Genomic DNA, 22,082 nt, shown 5'->3' on the forward strand with positions numbered 1-22,082 from the left:
CTTACTCTGTCCTGGTCTTTCTGTGAGCTGATACACTTTATTAAATATCAGAATTGGCTATTAAATAATTGGCAATTTTCTTCGCAGCTTTGTATAAACCAAAAGTAAACTCTTGTTATGAAGCAAGCTTGGGGTTCAGTAGGCTTTCTGTTGCTCTGGGCTCAGGCCAGAAAGGCTGAGGGATTACCGTGCCGGGTCTGGGACAAATGAAGGTATGGGTGAGGATTTTCAGGTCTGCCTTTCTACCAGCACTGTTCCAGGAATGGGGGTGCAGAAAACAGGGAGCCGTCCCATAACACTACACAGTTACTGCTACCTTGTAGCTCCCACCTCAGTGTGTCTAGCTAGTTGGCCTTTCCTGATGTTGGCTCAAAGATGGATGTTATCGTATCTGAACAAAACTACACTAACGCAGGTGATTTAGTAGAGTTTCTCATTAGTACGGCAAAGAGTGGACACAGATCAGGCGGCTGGATGTAACTTCTAGGTGCTCTTGTTCAAGGATTAGTATACTTTAGTGACATCAAAGCCATATCGAGAGCAAGCAAGCTAATTTTAGGGGTTAGCCAGGCTGGAATGCAAATGGTATATGTAAGAGCCATGTGCAAGAATTTCTGCTTTTAGTCATGTAATGGGAGTCAAATAGTACTGAGGCAAAGAGATAAAAGAAAGAAAGGTTGCATTTGCTCAGTGTTCCAGTGGGTTGGGCTGGGGACTGGTCTTCCTGGCCCAGCCCCTTCTCCCTATTTCATAGAAGCCTCATTCTCTAAGGCAGGCGCTGCAAGCACCAACCGTGAAGACACGCCACGCAAGGTGTGCTGACAAGTGCAGCTGGGACAGACCCTGCCTTGGTCCCGCACTGGACCCAACCTGGGCAAGGAGGCACTTGCCAGCTCTCCTAGACAGAGAGCTGCAACACAAGCCCCCATGCTGACAGCAGCGCTGTCCCTGCCTCCTCTCGGTGCTGATGTTCTGGGCAGCATCCTTTCTTCTCCCCAAAGTGCAGGAGGGAGGCAAAAGCACGTCTTCCTGCACTGCTGTTTGTTAAGATCACAAAAAATAGATGATACCATAGTGCTGCAGCTTCCGTTCATGTAAACATTCTTCCACCGGTCATCCTGTTGGTCGTTCGTCAAAAACCAACACAAAAACTACACTTACAACGTAGAGTTTACAAAACGAAACTTCATTATTAATTTCTGACAAAATAATTTGCATTTATATACAAATAGAGCAACTACTATAAACTTGGAAGATTTTGATTTAATAATCTGAAGCATGTATCTGATCTCCTCAAATTGCACTGTGCTAGGCACTTTAAAAAACAGTTCATATCCTTCATGTGTTTTGACCTAAACTTATAGCCAGTTCCAAATACTGTGTCTACCAGAAATACTGTGCAAACAGCAAGCGCAGCAAAATGAAACCCTAACGAAGCCATTCCTGAATTGCAGGCACACATTCTGATTTGGGCCAACAGAATGCCACTGCGGAACTGGCTTGCTTTGTTGCCACCTTCCAAGGGCTAGCAGAGGTGTGCATTGAAGAGAAAGCAAAGGCAAATGCCCTTCCTCATTTGCTTTACTTTTTCCAGGCAATTTTGTGTGAAATAGTTAGTTACTTTCATAAAGCCTTACATAACTGCATAATGAAGAGGCAAGGAAGACAATGTAATCTTTGTGCTGAAATCCACTGCATCAGTGTTTTATTAATCTCTCAACAAGTACTCATTATGTTTTGGACCCACTGATTATTGTAAAACTCATCTTATTTCTCCAAGAAGTTGGCAGCAACTTGGGCACCGCAAGGGAGGAGAGTTAAGCAGTTTTATTTGTTGGCTAGTGTCTAAACTAGCTAGGAAAAGCTAATGATCTTTAAACTGCCAACATCAGCCTTGATAGTTCAGGACAAAAGTGCAAGAGCTGGCTATATTTATTAGCTCTGTAAATATTCGTTCCCCCTGCCCTGGATAAACAGCACTGTTTTCACCAGTGACAGGTAGGTAGTGGTCTCCTGGATAGCGTAAACTCCCTTTACCTTATTTGAACCTTCTTCCAAACCTCTCTGTGATCACGATACGTAGCTTGGAAACAACGCTGTTTTTCAAACAAAAAGGATCTACAATAGTATCATCATGATGTGGTACTGATATTTTTTTGTGGAATACCACTGAGAAGTTCTCCAGAAGTACTCTGTTCATATGATGGATATTAATGGCTGTAAGTAAATCACTGATTATACAGCTATGATTCATTTTTATCCTGAGCTGTGTGCAAGTTCCCGTATCACAGTTGTGTTCCTAGTATTTTCCCTCTGTTAATGTCTACCACTTCACATTATTTGGATTTCTCTACCTAATCTTGTTTCTGGGGCAGAGAGTCACATACAACCCACCTGTATTTTCAGGTATCAGAACAGTATTGGCTGTCAAACTCTCTATGAAAAAAGCACACGGGAGCGGTCCTTAACGTGGTGTTACATTTACACTTCTGCTCAGTTGTGCATTCCAGATGCTAACACGCTGGATAATTTCTGCTTAAAGACCTCTAGCAAAAATGTGAACAGTCAATGTAGAAACTGACTGATTTGTAGGTTTGGCAGTCTCACCAGTTTGCACTGTGGCCCTGGTCAAGTCACTTGTCCTCTCTGTTGATTCCTCTCTTTCTCTGCAACATGGAGGATAACTTCTATTATGGAGGGAGGTTCTTAATAGCATTTGTAAAGTGCTTTGAAGATGAGAAATGCTGTTCAAATGCTCATAGATTATGCTGTATTCACTGCAAGATGATTGGATGCATGATTCAGATTTGGTCACCTCATTTCAAGGTTGTTAAAAAAATTATCAAAGATCTGTTGAAAAAAAATACTATTACAACCTTTCACTAGAAGAAACATTTAAGATAAGTACAGCCAACTTAACTAGAAAACAGGAGATATCTATGGGACAAAAAACAGTGTGTCTGTATGGAGTCCCTCATATTCAGAAAACGATAAAAATAAATGTGCAATATGGCTTCTGCAAAATGTATGCACAGGCCTGACTTCATGCACTCTGCAAGCTGGAAATTTTCTAAGTATGACAATTCTGTGTGAAATTCCATTTTAAGAACTAAATCACAAGCAAGGTTCACACGTCGTACATTCAACTTGCACAAGCACTCTCTGGTAACTGCAGAGCAGTAAGTCTACTTAGAGCATGTGCAAGTACTGCCTCCAGTTCGGTTGCTTTCTGAAAAAAAGTACCTTTTAGTTTAGTAATTTTACACAGGTTTGGGGGCTTCACCCTTAGGACAGCTTTTTAAGACGTACACAGTGGATCGCACCCTCAGCTGGCATGAGCTCCGCTGGCTCCAGCAGAATTGCCAGCACCCTCTGAGTTGATAAGCTTATCTGTCCCTGTCACCACACTTAGAATGATACAAGATGTATCACAATCCACAGCTGACATTCTCAAACTTGAGAAAGGGTTAAGTGGAAAGAGTATCATCCTACCTTATTTTTTTCTTCATGCTGAAAGCAGCATTAATATCTCCATTGCCAGCCTATTTGCATAGTTAAGTATAAGAGCTAGCTTTATTCAAGTGCTAAAAAGAGACTGGATAAAGAGTGCTACCAATTTAGTGCTTGTTGCTGCAGGGCCACTTTGAGAGTGCATCTGCAACTGTTGTGTTATCTCTATGGTCTCTGCATGACATAATGGTCTCTGCCACTGCATGTCAGATCAGAAGACCCAGGTAGGCGAATCCTGTGTTCAACTATCAACGCTATCTATGCTGGATACTTCTTCAGGTGCAAGCAGAGCCAAGTCCTCCCCATTCCAGCTTGTGCACAGAAGCCAGCTGTAAGACACAGATAAGACATACACCTTTAGCTGAGATAGTTAAGTATAGCATGCTGATTCAGCACCAACAAACACACTGAACAGCTTGTTAAAGCCATCTTCTGTGGCACAAAGCTGTTGATGTATCTTAGTAAACAAAAGCAATGATGATACTTGCCCTTATTACACAAATTAGACAATATCATTAGTGCTGTCTTTGCTAAGTACTGAACTACTATGCCTGATTTATTACAGACTGGAACAGCTACCCTTTCTGCCCTCAAATAGTAACACTGCATGACACTCTTGAAAGGAAGGTTTTAGAGAAAGGTTATTCAAAGGGTGGGATATCTGAGACACTAATGACAGAAGGAAAAGAAAAATAACTTTAAAAAATTCATGGTGATGATGGTCTACAGTCCCGATTCCAGGATGGACTAATTGACAGTAAATATCTGTCGCCTTTTGCACAGAAGAGAGTGCTTTCTTAATAGAAACATCCTCTACCATACAGCTCTGAACTGAACTAAAACTAATATTTGATAAAACAGAAGTAGTTACTGGGCCTTTGATAACGTAACTGAATTCCTCACTTTTTCATTACTTTACTGAAAAGCATTCTCTGCACACACATAAGACCCCTTTGCTTCAATTCCCTCAGGTCTGAGACCCATCACTACCTTAGTCTTGAGTTATCATTAGTGCAGCTTCTCTGAACAGACTGAGTAAAACACTGTAGTCAGGCAGGCACAGACTTGAAATTATGTGAAATGTTCTACATCTACAGCATTATCACTGCCTATTTAAAACTTAAAATGCAGCTGATGTAGAGGTAAAAGGTGACTCAGGTAAAGTCTAAGCATTAGCAAAAAAGATACAAGTCTCCAGCAAGGGTACCACCCTCTTAAGACCTTTCCCCCCCACGAATATAAATATATCTAATGAAAAGTGACCCTTCTGTCATTTAGATCTACGTTCCAACACCCTAAAAAGATATAATTTATATTGGAAAGAATGCCCAGTGAAGTGAGCTTTTGTGAATACTCGTGAATAATGATCTTTCGCAGTCAGTATTACTAGATGTTCACTAGATATGATTAGATACGAATACTACAGAGGTATATTTTTTAAACATGTCTAGAGGCCTTAAAGTTAGTGCAGATCTTTTACAGACTTTGATGGCACTGGGTCACAAGATACCCATGACCAAAAGCCAGGACAGATAACTTTCCATTAAGTTCCCTGGGTGATGGGTCATGTTTACAACTTTCATTAGCATCTAGAAGAGCTCAGACTGCAGAACTAAGCTCATGCCTTTCAAGTAATCTGTTACTTTTGTTCTGTGTGAAAGGCTTCCCTCAGGGGCACCTGTAGAGGTCTCAAACCAAAGGAAGGCGCACACGTGCAGCCCAGAGTACGGTGTATCTCACTAAGTAGTACATTCAGGGTAGATTTCAGTTTGGGGGAATTAATTAGGTGACAAGTTCACAGCATGCAGCTGAGGGGCGGTAGCTGGATCAGGGCCAGAGTGGGATTCACAATGTGAAATCTCCAGCAAAGGTGTAGGGGGTAGGTGCTGAAGACAGAAAAAGTGTGAAACTAGAGCTACTACAGCACAGCAGAAAACACTGAGGTTTGAGAACTACTGCACTAAACCATTTGGCTTCGACTCATGTCAAAACACGAATTACTGGCAAAAGCAGTCAGAAGCACCCCCCTGATCTGTACTTACCACAGGACAGCCAGTGGAATTAGACAAAGGCCTGCCGATAAGAGGAAGCTAAAGCCTGAAAACCATGCAACAGTAGCTGCATAGACAATATTAAAAACTGAAAGTGAAATAGTGCCGGTCACCACTTCTAAACAGGCAATACAAGCAAACACAGCACCTGTCAAAAACAAACAGGTGGATTACAAACAAAACAAAATAAAATCAAAACCCCTTCAAAGCACTAAAGTTTTAAAACTTGTTTTGAAAGATCTACCTATCCACAGTATTTTAGCAAGTATGCAAGTAACAAGCACCCCAAGTATCATATGTCTTTGCTATGAAAGTGTCTTCTGTAGGGACACCTACAAAAAACACTTTTTAAAATGAAAAAATAAAAACAAACCACCAAAACCCAAAAAACATTTTCCTGATGGAAACTATTTTTCTTTGCTACTGTTCTGTCACCATACCTTTCTTGAATCTGGTTATCAGATGAAGTTCAAACTGTTCACCCTCACTAACCGTCCTTTGCCCCTTCCAATTCTCCTTTTGATTCTCACTCTTCCCCTTCTGGCTTCTTCCTTCTCTAATCTTCACCCTTATACAAAAAAGGCTCTGATCCAACAAAGACCGCTGATTTAGCACATAACCATCTCCTTCTCATTTCTGGAAGGGAAGAGGCAACCTCTTTTGCACTGAGCTACCCATTGGCATGGCAGTCTCTCCCGTCAGTGTCTTGTTGAGTACATTTTCCCAAGCCACATTCGTATTCATGAGACCATAAACAAAATCACAAAAGGTAAGCAGAAAAGGATGCCAAGAGGCAATCTGATTCCTGCATCAAACTACTCAAGTAGTTAAAGCCCCGAAGAATGCCAAGAAACTGCAAAAATGGAGGTGTATTTAGCATAGTTCAGTACAAAGAGATCTTTTTTAAAGTATAAAGATACATCAGGTGAACGCTTCTAGAAAGTATATGCTCTCAAAAATCTGGTTACAGCAAAATATGGGATATTAGAGCCACATTTTGAGGCCTCACATGCTTTTTATTGTGTTCCATATAGAAAGCACTTTGGGAAGTAATATGTTGTATCTTTTAGGACACGTTTAAGTAGCGACGGGCACCCGTGAAGCCAGGTATATAGCTCAGGAGCCAAGTCTTTAATTGTTTTCAAGTGCTTTGCAGGCTGAGCACCCACTGCTTACACTTCCAAATTATTAAGTGTGACATTGACAAATAACAGAAGTGTAACTCTCTGCATGTCAAAATCTTGTGAATGTAGAAGCACTTGTGAAATCACACCTGTGTAAATCCTGAGCATTCCTCTGCTCTATGTTCCCCATGGTCTTTGTTTTTAGAGCAGTATCTCCTTTGAAGGTTGAAACATGCAGTAGTTGTTAAACACAATATTGTTTATAGTAAATTCAGAATCAAATGCCATTAATATAATGACATAGGGTCATATTAGATGGAACTTTAAAGAAAAGCAGTCTTAAAATACCAGTAAATATCTGTTTGCTTATAGGTAATCTTGGTGCCTCTCTGTTCTGAAGTACCATATTATTGTATTGCTTAAAAACAAATTCTACTTACCCTGTTCACCAGTGAGAACCACTTTTGACAGCATGGATCGGAGAACAGGAATAGGCATAAAGCAGAGCAAAGATGGCACTCTTACTGTAAAGCAATGAATCTGTCATGAGACACTGAAGTAATAAAACCCCAGGATTTTACAAATACATTGCAAATGGATTAGTCACATACTTTTGAATGCTCAGTTCCCCAAAGAGTAAAAGGCAACAGAACAATCAAACTGGAAGTACACTGAGACACAGTTATCCAAACACAGAGGAATTAATAAATCCAATATATCTGTATTGCACTAAAACCAAATCATAAGCAAGTAACTCCACTCACTCTCCACACACTTTATCTTTTAATTAAATCATAAATCAGCCTGATGCAGAATCACAGAATAGTAGGGGTTGGAAGGGACCTCTGGAGATCATCTTGTCCAGCCCCCCTGTTTGAGCAGGGACACCCAGAGCAGGGGGCACAGGAACACATCCAGGCGGGTTTTGAATGTCTCCAGGGAAGGAGAATCCACAGCCTCCCTGGGCAGCCTGTTCCACTGCTCTGGCACCCTCACAGGAAAGAAGTTTTTTCTCATGTTCAGGTGGAACTTCCTGTGTTCCAACTTGTGCCCATTGACCCTTGTCCTGTCGTGGGCACCACTGAAAACAGTCCAGCCCCGTCCTTTTGACACCCACCCTTTAGATATTTATAGGTATTGACGAGATCCCCCCTCAGTCTTCTCTTCTCCAGGCTGAAGAAACCCAAGTCTCTCAGCCTTTCCTCAAAAGGGAGATGCTCCAGTCCCCTGATCATCTTGGTAACTCTCCACTGGACCTGCTCAAGGAATTCCACATCCTCCTTAAACTGGGGGGCCCAAAACAGGACACAATACTCCAGATGTGGTCTCACTAGGGCAGACTAGAGGGGTAGGATAACCTCTCTCGATCTTGTATATGCAACCTTGTATATTTGATCTCTCTATGAACCTTTCAAGATGGTCCGTCCAATACCTACCAACTGCACTCACTACAGATAACGCTGCAGTATTTTCATACATATTGTTGACCATGGAATGACTGATTCTGAACTCACCTAAAAACATGAGCAGGGTAGTTTTGGCAAAGGCAGCCATGACCATTCCTCCAATGTAAGAAAATATTCCAATAAAGACAATATAAATGTCTTTGAGACATTTGGAAAATAAGTATACTCCTAAAAAACTGGTCAGAGAGACGGAAGTGAATGCAGCTGCTCCATATCCAATGTATACTTCATTCCAGCAGAGTGGCTCATCCAGTTCATACAGCGTAAAAAGCGAACTCCCACCAACCATAGTAAACAAATAAGTCATAAATGTAAAAAGTAACACAGTGATTAAAATTCTCTTTTTATAAGGGGCAGTTTTAAAAAGCATGTACACTCCAGAAAATGTCTCTCTAAGAAGTTCTTTACAAGACGCTGGTGCCTGGTGCTGGAATTCAGATACGCCTATTGTATCTTCCAGAAAAAATATAATATAGATAATATTAATGACATGAAGGAGACTTGCTGTCACAAACGTCCATGTAAAGCCTATTCCTCTCAGGAAGTAGCCAGATGACAGTCCTGCCAATCCAGATACAACGCCAAAAATCAAATCCACCACAGCTATTCGCGTTGTCTTCTGCTGCTCATCGTGACACACGTCTGCTATAAAAGCAAAGCCTCCTCCAAGGAAAGTTGCCATACTCCCAAACAGACCAGTAATAAATGCAACCGCAAATAGGATGGAGAGTGACAAGGAAAAATATGATATTAGAGTGAGGCAAATATTAGCAATCAAAGCTCCCACTGATGGTAAAACTAAAGACCTTTTGCGTCCCTGGCGATCCCCGTTAGCTACAATGACAAAGGCAACTATAAGGCTGGGAACTGCCCCAGTTAAGTCCAACTGCATATTAAAAACAGAGGCTTTTTCTTGAACTTCCTGCAAAAAGAAAACAAAAATAATTGTAAATATTATAATACATTGTAAAAAACCCCTGTAATCTGTAATTATGTTACACTTGCATAATGATTAGCATGAAATATAATGAGTAGCACAGTACATGTTTATAGATCATAAATTATATTATTATAAAACATAATACAGTATCATTTTATAAATTTATATGATGTTATAATATATTATGCTATAATAAAATGCAGTATATTATTGTATGTTTATAAGAATGCATATTACAGTAATCGCTCATACAAAGGAACTGCATATTCAAAGACTCCCGCTTTTGTAATTTTACCTTCAATATTCCTCAAACATCTCGTGTTAAATTTTAAGCCAGCACTTATTTCTTAATATACAGTCTTTCTAGTGCTCTTGACAGACAAGTTTCAATGGAGGCAAGAGAACAATTCTTTTGAACATGCATTTACAAGAGCTGGTGCTTATACTGTAAGTACCTCCTTCAGCACAGGGTATGGCAAAGGATACCAGGCCTATTTTTATCTCTTAGAAATCAGTATTAAAACAGTCTTTGATTGAGGAACACATCCCATGCTCCCTACTCAGAGTAGATCATTTTTCTTCCTAAATAATCCTACTGAGAGGGTAACAAAGAAACAATTCACTGACTAGCCCATTGTGCAAGTAAACAGATCAGGATTTGCCCTGACATCCCAGTGCCCAATGTTAATAATAACAACCACCACAACCCCAAATGTGAAACACAGCATTAAAAACTATACTGACTCACAGATACGTGAATTAACTAATTTTTGAAACACTGGAAAGCTCTGAGTTCAGAAACTGTCCAAATCAGCAATCTCTCTGTAGATATGCTACAGCAGGTATTTGCATAAGGAACAGCAGCTAACGCTGTGACAATCAACTGTAAACACCCATTATGGGAAAAATTTCTAAGTTCTTTCTGACAAAGTACAAAAATCAAATGTAGCTAAAAAACAAACACTTAACAGAAGATGAATGGCTGTAGAAAAAAGAACTAAAGAAAGTCAAAGAAAAAAAAGACTATCTTGTTATGAAGCCAGCTGCTAAATGACACTAATACAGATCAGGCTTTCAGTGCATCGATGCAGGCTAGACAGACAGCAGCCACAGCAGCCCGTTCAGAGACAACCACCTGATCAGACAGAAAAGCAGCAGGAGAAAAGGAAGTAACTTCATTCGCACAAGCCCTTTATAAAATAAACTTTCAGATACAGAGATTAAAGTCACTCTGAAATTTTTCTTCAAGTTCTCTGAGGTATCACACTCACTTGGGAAGGGGTTGCACTCTTCAGTCAGTAGCAGGTACAGCCGTGTAAGTCTTCCCGAGCCATTCTCAGCCATATTCAAGCCATCTACACTCCATGTTTCAGGTGTTTCCTCTGTAGCTAAACTAACCCCCACTGAGTAGCATCCAAAAGATGAAAAAAACCCTAGAATTTTCAGGAACGTACTTTGGGCAATTTTAAAAGCTGCTGAATCCTTTATAAATTCATATTTGTATTTACAGGCAAAGACCATGAGTTTCTAGTTCAATCTCTTTGTTTGTTTACAAGGTACCTTTTACTGCAAGAGGAAAATTCAGCTGACTCCGAGGCCCACAAGGAAAGGCCTCAAGAACCTCAACACTTGGCAGTCTCTTACTTTCTTCCTTTATGGTGTCTGACTACCTTAGGATTCATGATGTCCTGTCCACTGGCCAGCACTGTAGTAACCCTTGAAGGGTCAAAACCATGAAGACCAAACAAACCGAGATGGAAAATGATATTCCAATCTTTAATTCCTCCCTGGCTGACAGAGAGAATTCTATGTAGTCACAGGCATTGCTTCTTCACTAACATCATCAGGTTCAAAGACATGAGCGTCAAAGAGATGCTAATACATTAGAAATAAAACTAGAAGTTATTACATATCATCTCAACCCACGCTAGCCATACAATACAAATACTACTGCCAAATCATAATGAAGTGCTAAACTGAGGAATAAAACAACAAAGTCTTGGGTTTCATTGTTGGAAGTAGATGTGTAATATCAGGAACTTGGCTACACATCCAGATACCGCAAATGACCATAACCTTGCAGAAATAAATTACTTGATGTCTACTGAAAAGATGACTAAAAGACAAAAGTACAGAAAAATCCATTTAGAGTGTAAAGCACTCAACTGCCCACTTCATGTTTTCATAAAGTCAATGAGGAGGAATACATAAAATGATAGGTCAAACCTGCAGCTGCTTTAAAATCATGTAACTCTACTAAAATCAACGGAACTACATATATTTCAAGAAAAAGGTCTAGTTTTTTAATCTGCAAATTCTCTCTACTCTGAAAAAATGCTCATGGTGGACAGAAATAGTTCTTAAAGTCACAGATTTCAAAATAAAAGAATGAAAATGAAGAAGCAATTCACTTATATAAGGATTATATTGAGAGAGAAGTGTAGTGCCTGAGGCTGAACAATATACAGAACATGGTAGAGCGACAGGCTCATAAAACTAAAAAATATTGCTGAGTAGCAAAGGAAAACGCATGAATTGGATAATAAACAAACAGGATGATAAATGATGTTTAATGATTAATAATATAGCTCTTTCTGAGCTAAAAAAAAAAAAGATTACCCAAGCCAGTGACTGGAATGCTTCAGCTTGTATTCAAATACTTTTGAACTAATTTTATTAAAAAATTACTATTTACCTTCAAATTGTAAGAAATAATTAATCTAAATGCTGCAAAGACTTTCCATTTTGAAATGTACTTTTTTTGCAGGTTCCAAGTGATTTTTGTCTTCAATCTCCTTCTACATTTTGCTTTGAAATAACTGAGGTTAGTAAAAAGCTTCTCCATTCTCAGAATGGAAGGAGGTATACAAAATTAACTATTAAGGGAGGTGTTCTTCTAAAAGTTAACACCAAACAGGGCCTGTTGGAAACACTTCTGACAGCAAAATTTACAGCACCTGTAAACATAAGTCAGTTAGGATGGTCTTGGAAAATCCAGAACACCTACTTCACATATCCTCAGCAAAGGGATTGGAACTGCGTTACTGGATCTACTCTTTTCCCCATACACAGGATTATTACTCAGTGCAGAGGCTGGGTTCCACTGAAATTAATGGGTGTTTAGAACATTTCACATTCTTATACTACAGTAACAAACATGGTATCAAAATGCAGGTGAGACATCCAGACAAGGAAAGGAAAATGGATTATTGTCATCTCTTCTGCTGGCAGCCCACAGTTAGTTCTGTTTAAGCGTAGCATTAAAACTGCACTGGAAGTGCAAGGGAAGAGGTTCTTACCAACAACTAGCTATCTGGCATGCCAGCTATGAAAAAGTGCTAAAAATGTAATTGACCATGGGATGCTGTCATCTTGCCATCTTTATATTTCAACAAGGCAGACTAGCACTGCTATAAATGGTAAATCATGAGTTATGTTTAATTGTGCAAAGATCACTTAAATAATTTTTCACATTTTAAAAATACAAAAATGTTTGTCTTAACCCCCCTCCATTCTTCATACTTTTTATTCTTCAGAAATAAATGTATTCCTAGCTAGATCTTTTTCCTGAAAATTGCCAGATGTTTACTAAAGTTTACATAGTCACAGGGCACGCTGGAAGTCACAGAAACAACTAATGGCTCATAAACACATGCACAACTCCTGCTGGAAGGAGGAGCCTTCAGTGGTACCCGTTGTAATGTCACACCAATCCTGATCTGAATATGAATTTAGCTCAGCATCTTCCTGGAGAGAAATCTTTGTCTTTAACGCACCAGAACCACCCACAGCGCAACACAAGAGCAATGAGTAAAGGGACAGCAGCTCACAAAACCACTGCTTTTCTATATATGAAAGGTTAAGTAAGGTTATACAGAAGGAGGTTATGCTGAGACAGCATCCAATGGCTCCAAGTTTATTTACAACTGTATTTTTTTCTGCCCTCCTACCTTCTGCTTGATGTAAGTCGGGCTGCTTTTATTCTGCTCACAGTGACTGGCGTTGCTATCGCTTACGAAAGTGGAGTTGTACTCTCCCTCCCACAGCCGCCGGTAGATGAACTGCTGCACCAGCGGGCTCGTCAAGGAAGAGGCGAACGTGTAGATGAAAATGACGGGCTCCACGCACAAAACCTTCCTCATTTCTGGCGTTTTGGGCGTTTAATCCTGTGTACCAGAAAACAACACACAATTACGAAGTGAAAGGAAAACAGCTGACCTGCCGGCACGCTCCGCCTTGGCTGCACCTGCCCGGGAGGCCACATCAAGGACAACCCCCGACCCAGCCCCGAGCGGCGCCGGCAGTACCCCCCGACCCGCCGCCGCCGCCTACCTCCGCCCGCCGGACCCCGGCCGAGGTCACGCAGAGCCGGCGGTGCGCGACACCGAGAGGCGGGACGAGGCGGACGGCCGCGGAGGAGTGTCCCCCGCCGCCGCCGCCCCCCGCGGGCCGCCGGGAGGACGCAGCTGGCCGCCGCCGTGCCGCCGCGGTGTGGGCGGCGGCTGCTCGGTGTCCCTCAGCCCGGCGCGGCCCGCGGGCGGGGCGCTGCGGCAGGCGGGCCCGCGGCCTGGCGCTGCCGGCCGGGCCTGGGCGGGCCGCCGGGCCCAGGGGGGAACCCCCCGGTCACGCAAGGACGAGGGGAGGCGGCCTTCTGCGCGGCCGGCGGCCAGGCCTCAGCCGGGGCAGGAGAAGGGCTTCCCCCCGGGCTTAGCACCCGTGGGGTCGCTGCTAGAAACCATGAGAAATCAGCAGTTCGGTGGTTTCACCCCCGAGTAGTAGCATGCCAAACGCTGCTGTTGCTCGGTGTTTACTGGGCCAGAGAGTTTGTTGTTGCCGGTTAGGAAAGGAGAACGTTTCTTTTCGGCCTTGTTTCACAGGGTAGTGGTGAGCCCGGTGCTGCAGGTGCTGCTGGCCAGAGCTCAGCCGGGGGCTGTGGGGTCAGCCTGCCCGGGGGGCTGACATGGCCCTGCTCTCAGGCCGAGGAGAAGGCTGTGGGTCGTGTCTGCTCTGCTCTTCCAACTTGTCCGGTCTTAGCTGAAATGTTTTAGAGATTTTATTATAGCTGCTCCCCTTCTACACACTGTCCTGGCTTGACAGGGTGGGCAAAAGTGATGTTTGCTAGCCAACAGATGGAGTCCAGTTAATACATCTCATTCTCTCCAAGTCTGACGTAGCTGGTGCGGTGTGGTGAACTGCGCCTCTGTTGGTACAGCTGCTGGAGCGCATGCTTTGGCTCTATGAGAAAGGTCATGCTGGTACAGATCCTCAGTTGTGCTGTTTAGGTATGATCTCTGCCCTCCTTGATGTACACAATGGAGGGAGCTTCCAGGGGCTGGCACTGGAGCTGTAAAACTTCAGGATGTGTTTTCCTGTGCAACCTACAGAAGCCTTGTCTTCTCACTGATGGTAGCTGCTTGTTGGGTTATGCAGACTCATTTCTCTCTGCTTTGAGGTGGGGTGCTTTGGAATGGACACCACAGTACTCCTGCTCTCTGTGTTCTTATTGGTGTACTGTCATCTTAAGACACTGAGATGATTCTGGCCTCTTTACAGGTGTGGTACAACAAGGAGAGATGATATAGTTGGGGTGTAGAAGCTCAAAGGACCTTCTTTCAGTATTAAATACTGCTTTTCAGTTAGAAGTATTGCAAAAAGTTGTATTTTCTACAAGTACATCAAAACTACAAAGGTTCCCTGATGTAGCTTTTCTCTTAAAACAAGTGCAGTTTAATAACTTACTGAATATTCAGTTCCTTCATGAACTGATTTGTAGTCAGATTAACTGTAACATGGGTCATATGATCTGGACTAAAGCTTTAGTTTGTTTTACCGGCATGTGACATGTCATTCGGTCACAAATTTAGGAACAACACCGGCCTGTCATGTGTCTCTTAGCATAGGATCAACCCAATGCAGAAGCTCAGTGGCCTTGATCATTTACTTCAAATAGTGAGCTTGTTGGGCCTGGCATGTAGGCCTGCTCTCAGAGACACACAGACAGTGATTAAAAAAATGTGCGGCTCTGGCCTGAGATCAACTGTAGAGGGTATTGTCCTTCTCCTCAACCTATCCAGGTCCAAAGTCTGATTCATCCTGTGATGGTATTTTGTTTGTCACAAGGTAAAGCAAAAACAGTCTTGTGAGGATTACATGCAAATGAGCTGCTAGACAGGAGGGTCTGTTCAGGTCACTCAGCCATCTGTTAACATTTATTTGGACGTGGTGAAGAAGGGAATTTGAGCAACAGGAAGCTCCCACAGGCTTGACAGGAGGATAGTGTCCAGGCCCCCATTAGGTTTCTTGCTAGGTCCATCTGTGCTGAAGATCATGTTGCTCATGAACACAAGTGTCTGAGTACAGGCCAGGTTGTTTGGCAAAACTCGTTTTAGCTAGCAGTCCCTTCAGGACAGCCTTCTGAGTGCTCTAGAAAGGTCCTCTGCTTCTGTCCTTCCTACCTCCAGTAGCTGCGTTTAAATTTGGGCTTGGGTTTACAGAGCCATGTGGCTCCAGTGAAGCTGTGGCCTCACCAATGCTGGAGGCAAGGCTGCAGCATGAGCTGGTCAACTCTAAGCACCTGATTATCTTTGTCCAACAGTTTGAAATCTGCTTGTGAGTATCTTCTAGTGCCGACAGGTAACATATACCCTTCACACAGGTGTACTGGAACAGACTTGGCTCTGCCTTGTTCCCAGTCCCCCCCTGCAAGGGGAACTGAAAGCAATAGATGTGGTTGAACTTTTAAGATCAGACTTAGCTGGGTGATGCTTATCATTCAAAGCCAAGCATTTCAAACACAATACATGGCAAACTAGCTTCCTCTCTCCCCTACCACTGATATCCACATTGGCCCAAGTTTGAGTGGCATGCCAGTGAACAGACTTCACAAGGGTCACAGGCATGTGGTAGCTGCAGCTTTGCAGTTTGTATTGTTTGTTTACTGACATTCTTAGTGTGTGAAGAATTGAAGGGGAGAGAATGCATTCATTATAAAGATCAGGCTTTCGGGAAGCACTTTGTAAGCTTCCAGTCAAAAAAATCTTAAAAAACAGATTACTGATCTTTGAAGGTGGTATGTTGCTTGTGTGTTAGGGTATGGGAAAAAAAGGAGACATGTAATGAAGTTCAAGTTCAGAACATAAGGAGGCTTTTGAGAGATCCCACCATCACTACCAAAGGGCAAAGACATTACGTTACCTTCAGTGTCAGAGGTCTTCACACAAAGCCTCCTGTACTTCAGGGAATTATGCATGACTTACGTGGCAAGATCTTGGCATTCAGTGATTGCTACAATTGCATTCTCAGACAACTTTGTTGCTGCAAAAAAAGCACAATTTTAAATTTATATATATAGAGATACACAAAGTATTAATACTGTGAACATTTTTTTTCTAGCAAATTCTTTTGATGACGATGAAGTTGGAGACACTTTGGAGATCAGGACAGTCATATTTATTTGCTGAAAAAAATTAGTAGTGCTTTAATAAATAGTATTGCCATGTTAAACACGATTTTAATTTCCTTCTAAGAAGTTAAGTACTTTTCAAAATTGAGGTGACTTTAATTTTCCACACTACCAATCTACTGAGATCATGGAGAACCTTAGCCCTCTACAAATCATTTGTGGATTACAGAATGACATGAAGAAGTACCATATCTATGTATATTCCACTCATGTTTTCAAGGCTATCTTGATAACAATGGTTAATACAAATTTTAAAAAAAGAAACCTAAAGAGGGAAGAGGTTTCTGCACACTTTCTGCAGAGAGTTGGTTTTATACAAAGCGCAGTTCTGCAGAAACCTTGCATACCCTGTGTCTTGCCCACAAGCATGGCAAACAGATATACATGAAGGAAGTTCTCCAAATAGTATCACTGGTGGAAAGAAGAGAATAAGCTCTGTAATTCTGCAGAGGCATGCCTGGGTTTGGATGTAACTGTTTTGTTTTCATTATAACTGAGTAGACTGCTGAAGCTTGAATGCAAGCCCTGACAACAGAGAGTAGTAGTGAAGATTTAAATGTGAGACTGAAAGATAACATGATAAGGAAAATTTGTGCAACAGATGCAGCCACACTGTTTCGAAGTACCTCTCTTTTGTAAAAAGAGAAAAGGAGAGTCTGTTACTGTCATCCAACCCAGAGAAATCCCATGCAGGGTTCATATCACTAATTTTCATTCAGTGCAGATCGTCACTGATTTTCAGGGCCTAAAATGGCATCTGTGATCTTTGACTATTTACACAGCTAAAGGCATCTGCTCCGGCAAGTGGTTGCTGACCTGCAGGCCAAGTCGTGCAGAGAGGCTCACACCTCACTACTCACTCCTCCGACTGGCTCCATCCACGCTGTGTAGCATTTCGTCTGAGCCTCCTCTGGCCCCACAGGGTAAATGAAAGCCACAAATAATCATAAATAATAACATTTTTGTCTTTTTTGCAGTCCAGAATATCTGAAACAATATGACTGAGTTCATCTGGTGTGGAAGAAGGTGCTTGAAAGGTATGGGCAAGGGCATTCCACTGACCCAGTATTGCTGAAAACGGGGTGTTGTTCTGAACCCCTCTGCCACAGCACAAGCACTAGCACTGACTGTATTCTCCATGCTGTATGGTACTTATTACTGTTCTTAAGCACTGTGTTGAAAATCTGTGCTTGTTTGAGTCCTCAGACATGTTTAAGGCATCAGGCTATATTTATTTTCTCTGAACTAGGTAACCTTAACAGAACCAATGTACTTGCTGGTGTCTCATTCATGCACAGCACATAGCAGCAGTCATTTCCAGATGGGGTGGTTTATTCAGTATTTTTGCTTTTCAGTTATTTCCTTCACATACTCATGTATTTGCAAGTCCCCAGTGCTCATCTCTGATCATTTTATATCTCATGTTTAGATATTTCCATTGAAAGCCTTCACCCTGGTGTCTTTTCTGTTTAGCTAACTTGGTGGAGGAGAATTCTGCAGCTCCCTTCACGCTGGGTTCAGGTGCTGTGTATGCGGACGGCCCATTGTGGTTTTGTCCAGTCCAAAACAAAGCTACAAGGATCTACTAGACCTGCTGTGGCTGGCTTTCAGGCTTCTCAAGGATTTAAAATCTATTTTATGCAGCTGATTGGTTCTCTGTGTGTGTTTGTTTTTATTTCCCTCCTGTTTGGCTTTCAGTTATATTTATGTATTAGACATATCATAGTTCTTCACTGTAGATAGGTGATGAGTTGTGTAAATCTGATGGCATTGCTTAACACAGAATTTCTACTGAGCTGTTTTACAACTCCCGTTTAGCACCTTAGTCTTACCTTGCAAAACCGCTTTGAAAAATAACTAATGGTAATGCTGTCCTGTCTGCCACTCTCTGTCCCCTCCCTGTGAAGCTGTTTATTGGGTGCGGGTGATTGGCAGCAGGCTGGAGATATTCCTGGTTACCATGACTCAGCAAATGCTTCTCTCTGGTCTGTATTCCACTTGACCCATTTGCAGAAGGGAACAAAGACATCCTTCTGCACAGAAGAATCTTTTAATCTGAAACAGTGGTGGTTTGTTGTTTTTTTTTTTTTAATTTAATTTAAACAATTCCTTAAAATTAGGAATGAGGAACTGAAAGTAAGCAGCTGAGGCAGGGCTGGAGTGGCTGTGTCTGAGTCACCTGCTGTTGTGTTGCAGGAGGTTGTTAAATTTTATCTGCTCTTAAAATTTTGCTAAAGCAAAGCGCTTTTCCAGTTTGCTAAAGAAAAGTGCTTTTCATTCCTAGTAAAGCTGGTGGAACTGGCCAGCTGCATTCCCTTTTCAGAGATAAGGACTTATCTGCCATCACCCTCAAGAGAGGCAGCAGTGTTTTGGGTAGTTTCACCAAGACCACTAAGCAGAATGCGGTGTATTCAGGATACAACTATTTAAGCTGAGTACCCTCAGAAGGGCTTCCTGGTGGTGACAGATGACGGGTTGTTCTGGTCTTTCAGAGCCAGTGAGAGATTTGCTGCTGTTCTTCCAGGGAACTGTGCATCAGGCCTGAGGCTGAGCAGCCCTGCAAGGACTCTGAGAGAAGTGACAAAGGCTCCATCACTTGGAGGAATTTGAATTAGGGTGAGCGAGATGGTGCAAGTACCTCAGGCAAGGCATAGCTGATCTCATGTGCTCTTTCCAGTTTTGGATTCTTGGGAAAAAACAGCTGGTCTCACGGGGGAACCTGTGAAAGGTTTCAGTGGAAGCAGGACTCTACCCTGCCTTGCTTTGGTTTAGGTGCTAATGACATTTTTCCTCACCAATTGACCACCAAAACTGTTCTTGACATTGAAAGCAGCAAGGGACACAATTATCAGTCCTTATCCCTATCCATCAGAAAATACCAAAAGACATTATTTCCCTTGTTCTCCAAATATCTGTTCAGATCTGTTCAGAAGGATCTGCAAACTGGTGTTCAGTGTGCCCTGTTACTTCTTTAACTGAAATATCTCCTTCCTCAGCATGAATATTACTGGGTATTTATCCCAATTATACTCTTTTTGTTTTAAAATAGTTGAAGGGACAGTTGGTTTCCTGATGGTCTCCTAGGTGTCATTGAACAGCAGCAGGAAATTCCCTGGGTTTTTCAAATTATCACAATGCCTGAAGCAGATTTGTCAGGTACTGCTTTCAGAAAAGTTCCTTGCAAGATTTCATCTACAGGAAGATGGGGTAATATTGTTGAAAATAATATAGCACTTGGTTCCAGCTTTAGGCATCATAATAAGTGAATTTCTTTTAGAATAGTACTGAATGCTATTTACGGCTCCCACAGGGAAAGTAAATAGTAGAGTAGCTCCATTCCCTTGGAAATTGGGCCACTTAGAAGGGGAGGTATTCAGTTTATCCAATTTAATAGTAAGTGTGAAGCCTCAGTTTAAGCACCTTAAACAGGTCCTTTGGGTACTTATTAAACCTGACAACCTAACCATGATAGATGCAGTTCCTGGTTCAAAAAGTTCCTGAACTGCTGATTCCTGGAAGCAGGGAAGTTATACTAAGAACAGTCAGCACATTTGCTTGTTTCCTGAGCATCTGTTACTTGCCACTGTCAGAGAGAGGAATTTGAACTGGACGGGCTTTTGTCTACTCAGTATGGCCATACTTATCTTAGTAGGACTTTAGTGCTGATAGATGAATAGAGGTAGCATTTTGAGAAGATTACACAAGAAGTGGGAGCATAACAGCAAAGGCTGTATGAATTAATGAAGAGGAGAAGGCACTCAACGAAGGTTGCATGAAGATGCATGCCTTGGTTTGGAACACGCACGGTTACTTATAGACAGTCTTGCCCTGAATTTTTCGGCTGTATATTTGCGTATCAGGCTGCTGTAATATCTAACCAGTCTCAGTGTGGCTGTGCAACTCGCTCTTTCCCTTCCATGCAGCCCAAGTCTTGTGTCAGACTTTCTTTCTCAATGACAGGAGTGTGCCTGGCATGGCTCTGCCATGTGAGAGGGTGACTAAGTAGGTCGTTGTATTGTAGCACAAAGCTAAGGTAGGCAACAGGTCAGATGGGAAATTTCTTTTAAAGTGCATCACCTGCTCAGTAACCCATCTTGTTAAGTCATACCCTTTCTTTGTATTTCATTCTAGGGGCTATTTTTATTTTCACAAGCAAGATACATGCTCTCGCCCAACTCCAGGGGGGTGAAAAGTGATGATCTCAGAGGAGCCAGTTGCCTCTGGAAAAGGCCAGAAGGCCTGTGCAATTCAATGGTTTGGCTTTAAGCTTGCTAGCGCGAACTGCTGTAAAGGGCCACCAAGCCTCCTACCCTTGATTGAGGCTAACAGCAGATGTACGGAAGAATGAAAACATGGGACAAGCATAACTGGTAAATTCTCCCAGCCTCCAGCACCTTGCATCTGAGGGGTTTTATGAAACAGATGTGATTTTAGGCACAGCTGAAGATGGTTGTCATCTCACAGAATGGGACTTTCACACTCTGGTAGGATATGAATGGGAAATCTTCCGTTATATACATATAAACTTGGCACTGATAAAATTGTGTGGGGAATTTGTTACAACAGGAGTTGGTGCATTTTCTGAACGTGGTCTAGAGGTTTGGTTTTTTTCTTTTTTCAAATGGCTGGCAGGAAGTTGCATGACATTGCAGAAAATCCTGGAGAAACTTTTAGTTTTCTACATGGGCCTGGCTGTGTTGTTTTTTTCTGTGAGAAGGTACAAATATTTTCCAGATAGCTTTGCAAATGACTTTCTGAACTTGATCAGAACATGCTGAGTGTTAAGCTTGCCTCACTGTGGGCAGCACATTTTGCCTTCTGTCTATTTTTAAAATGAGGTTTATGGCGGGGAAACTGAAAACCAATTATCAAGTGTTTCTGCAAAACAGAGTCGATGGTGACAGCATGCCTTACAGACAGCAACCATCCTGTTCGTAACTATGCTGTTTGCTCCCCCTGACTGTTTTTGCATGGCATGCCTGTGACCACTAAAACTGCTTAAAATGAAAAAGAACTGCTGGTAAAGCAGTTAGGGGCTTGATTGCAAAATTAATTTGGCAAACAGAAAAAAAGACTCTTGAAGTTCTTTGTTCTTTTTCTTTCCTTCCAGTCAGCTGTTCTCTGCTGCTTTTTTTCTAATTCTTTTTGTCTACGTCATGATGATTTTCTTCCTTGCCACTCCAAGCTCCCTGCTACCCCATGCCTTCCTTTGGTGCATCTTCTGCCCAGCTTCCTACATCCCTTCTACTCTGACCACTTCTTTTTGGTCAAGGCCTCGTGGTGGCTTTAGCTTCACTTTTGTTTTTCACTGGTTTCACTTTCTGCCTGTCCTGCTCCATCCGCACATGTTTCAGCATTGGCAATTCAGTATTTGTTGAAGTAATTATACCTTTTCACACCCTTTCTTTTTAAACTTGAATAAACTCTCTTAATTCTATGTTGAGAAGAACTCCTATACAAGAATGACATTTTGAGCCTGAACTTGTATGCACCCTCCAGGAAACATGGGAAAAGTTCCTCTTTCAAAAC

At 42.0% G+C, this 22,082-nt stretch overlaps 1 protein-coding gene across 1 annotated transcript; it reads right to left on the reverse strand.

The window, feature by feature from the left end:
- Positions 1-1,165: 1,165 nt before the first annotated feature.
- Positions 1,166-13,585, reverse strand: SLC46A3 (solute carrier family 46 member 3). The gene is made up of 6 exons (XM_075084291.1): positions 13,424-13,585; positions 13,042-13,257; positions 8,200-9,073; positions 7,126-7,209; positions 5,553-5,709; positions 1,166-3,839 (listed from the first exon to the last, which is right to left on the reverse strand). The coding sequence occupies exons 2-6, from the start codon at positions 13,231-13,233 to the stop codon at positions 3,752-3,754; spliced, it is 1,395 nt and encodes a 464-aa protein (XP_074940392.1). The 5' UTR covers positions 13,234-13,257; positions 13,424-13,585; the 3' UTR covers positions 1,166-3,751.
- Between the last annotated feature and the right edge of the window lie 8,497 nt (positions 13,586-22,082).

This window comes from Phalacrocorax aristotelis, chromosome 1, assembly GCF_949628215.1.
Source record: "Phalacrocorax aristotelis chromosome 1, bGulAri2.1, whole genome shotgun sequence".
Taxonomy (NCBI): domain Eukaryota; kingdom Metazoa; phylum Chordata; class Aves; order Suliformes; family Phalacrocoracidae; genus Phalacrocorax; species Phalacrocorax aristotelis.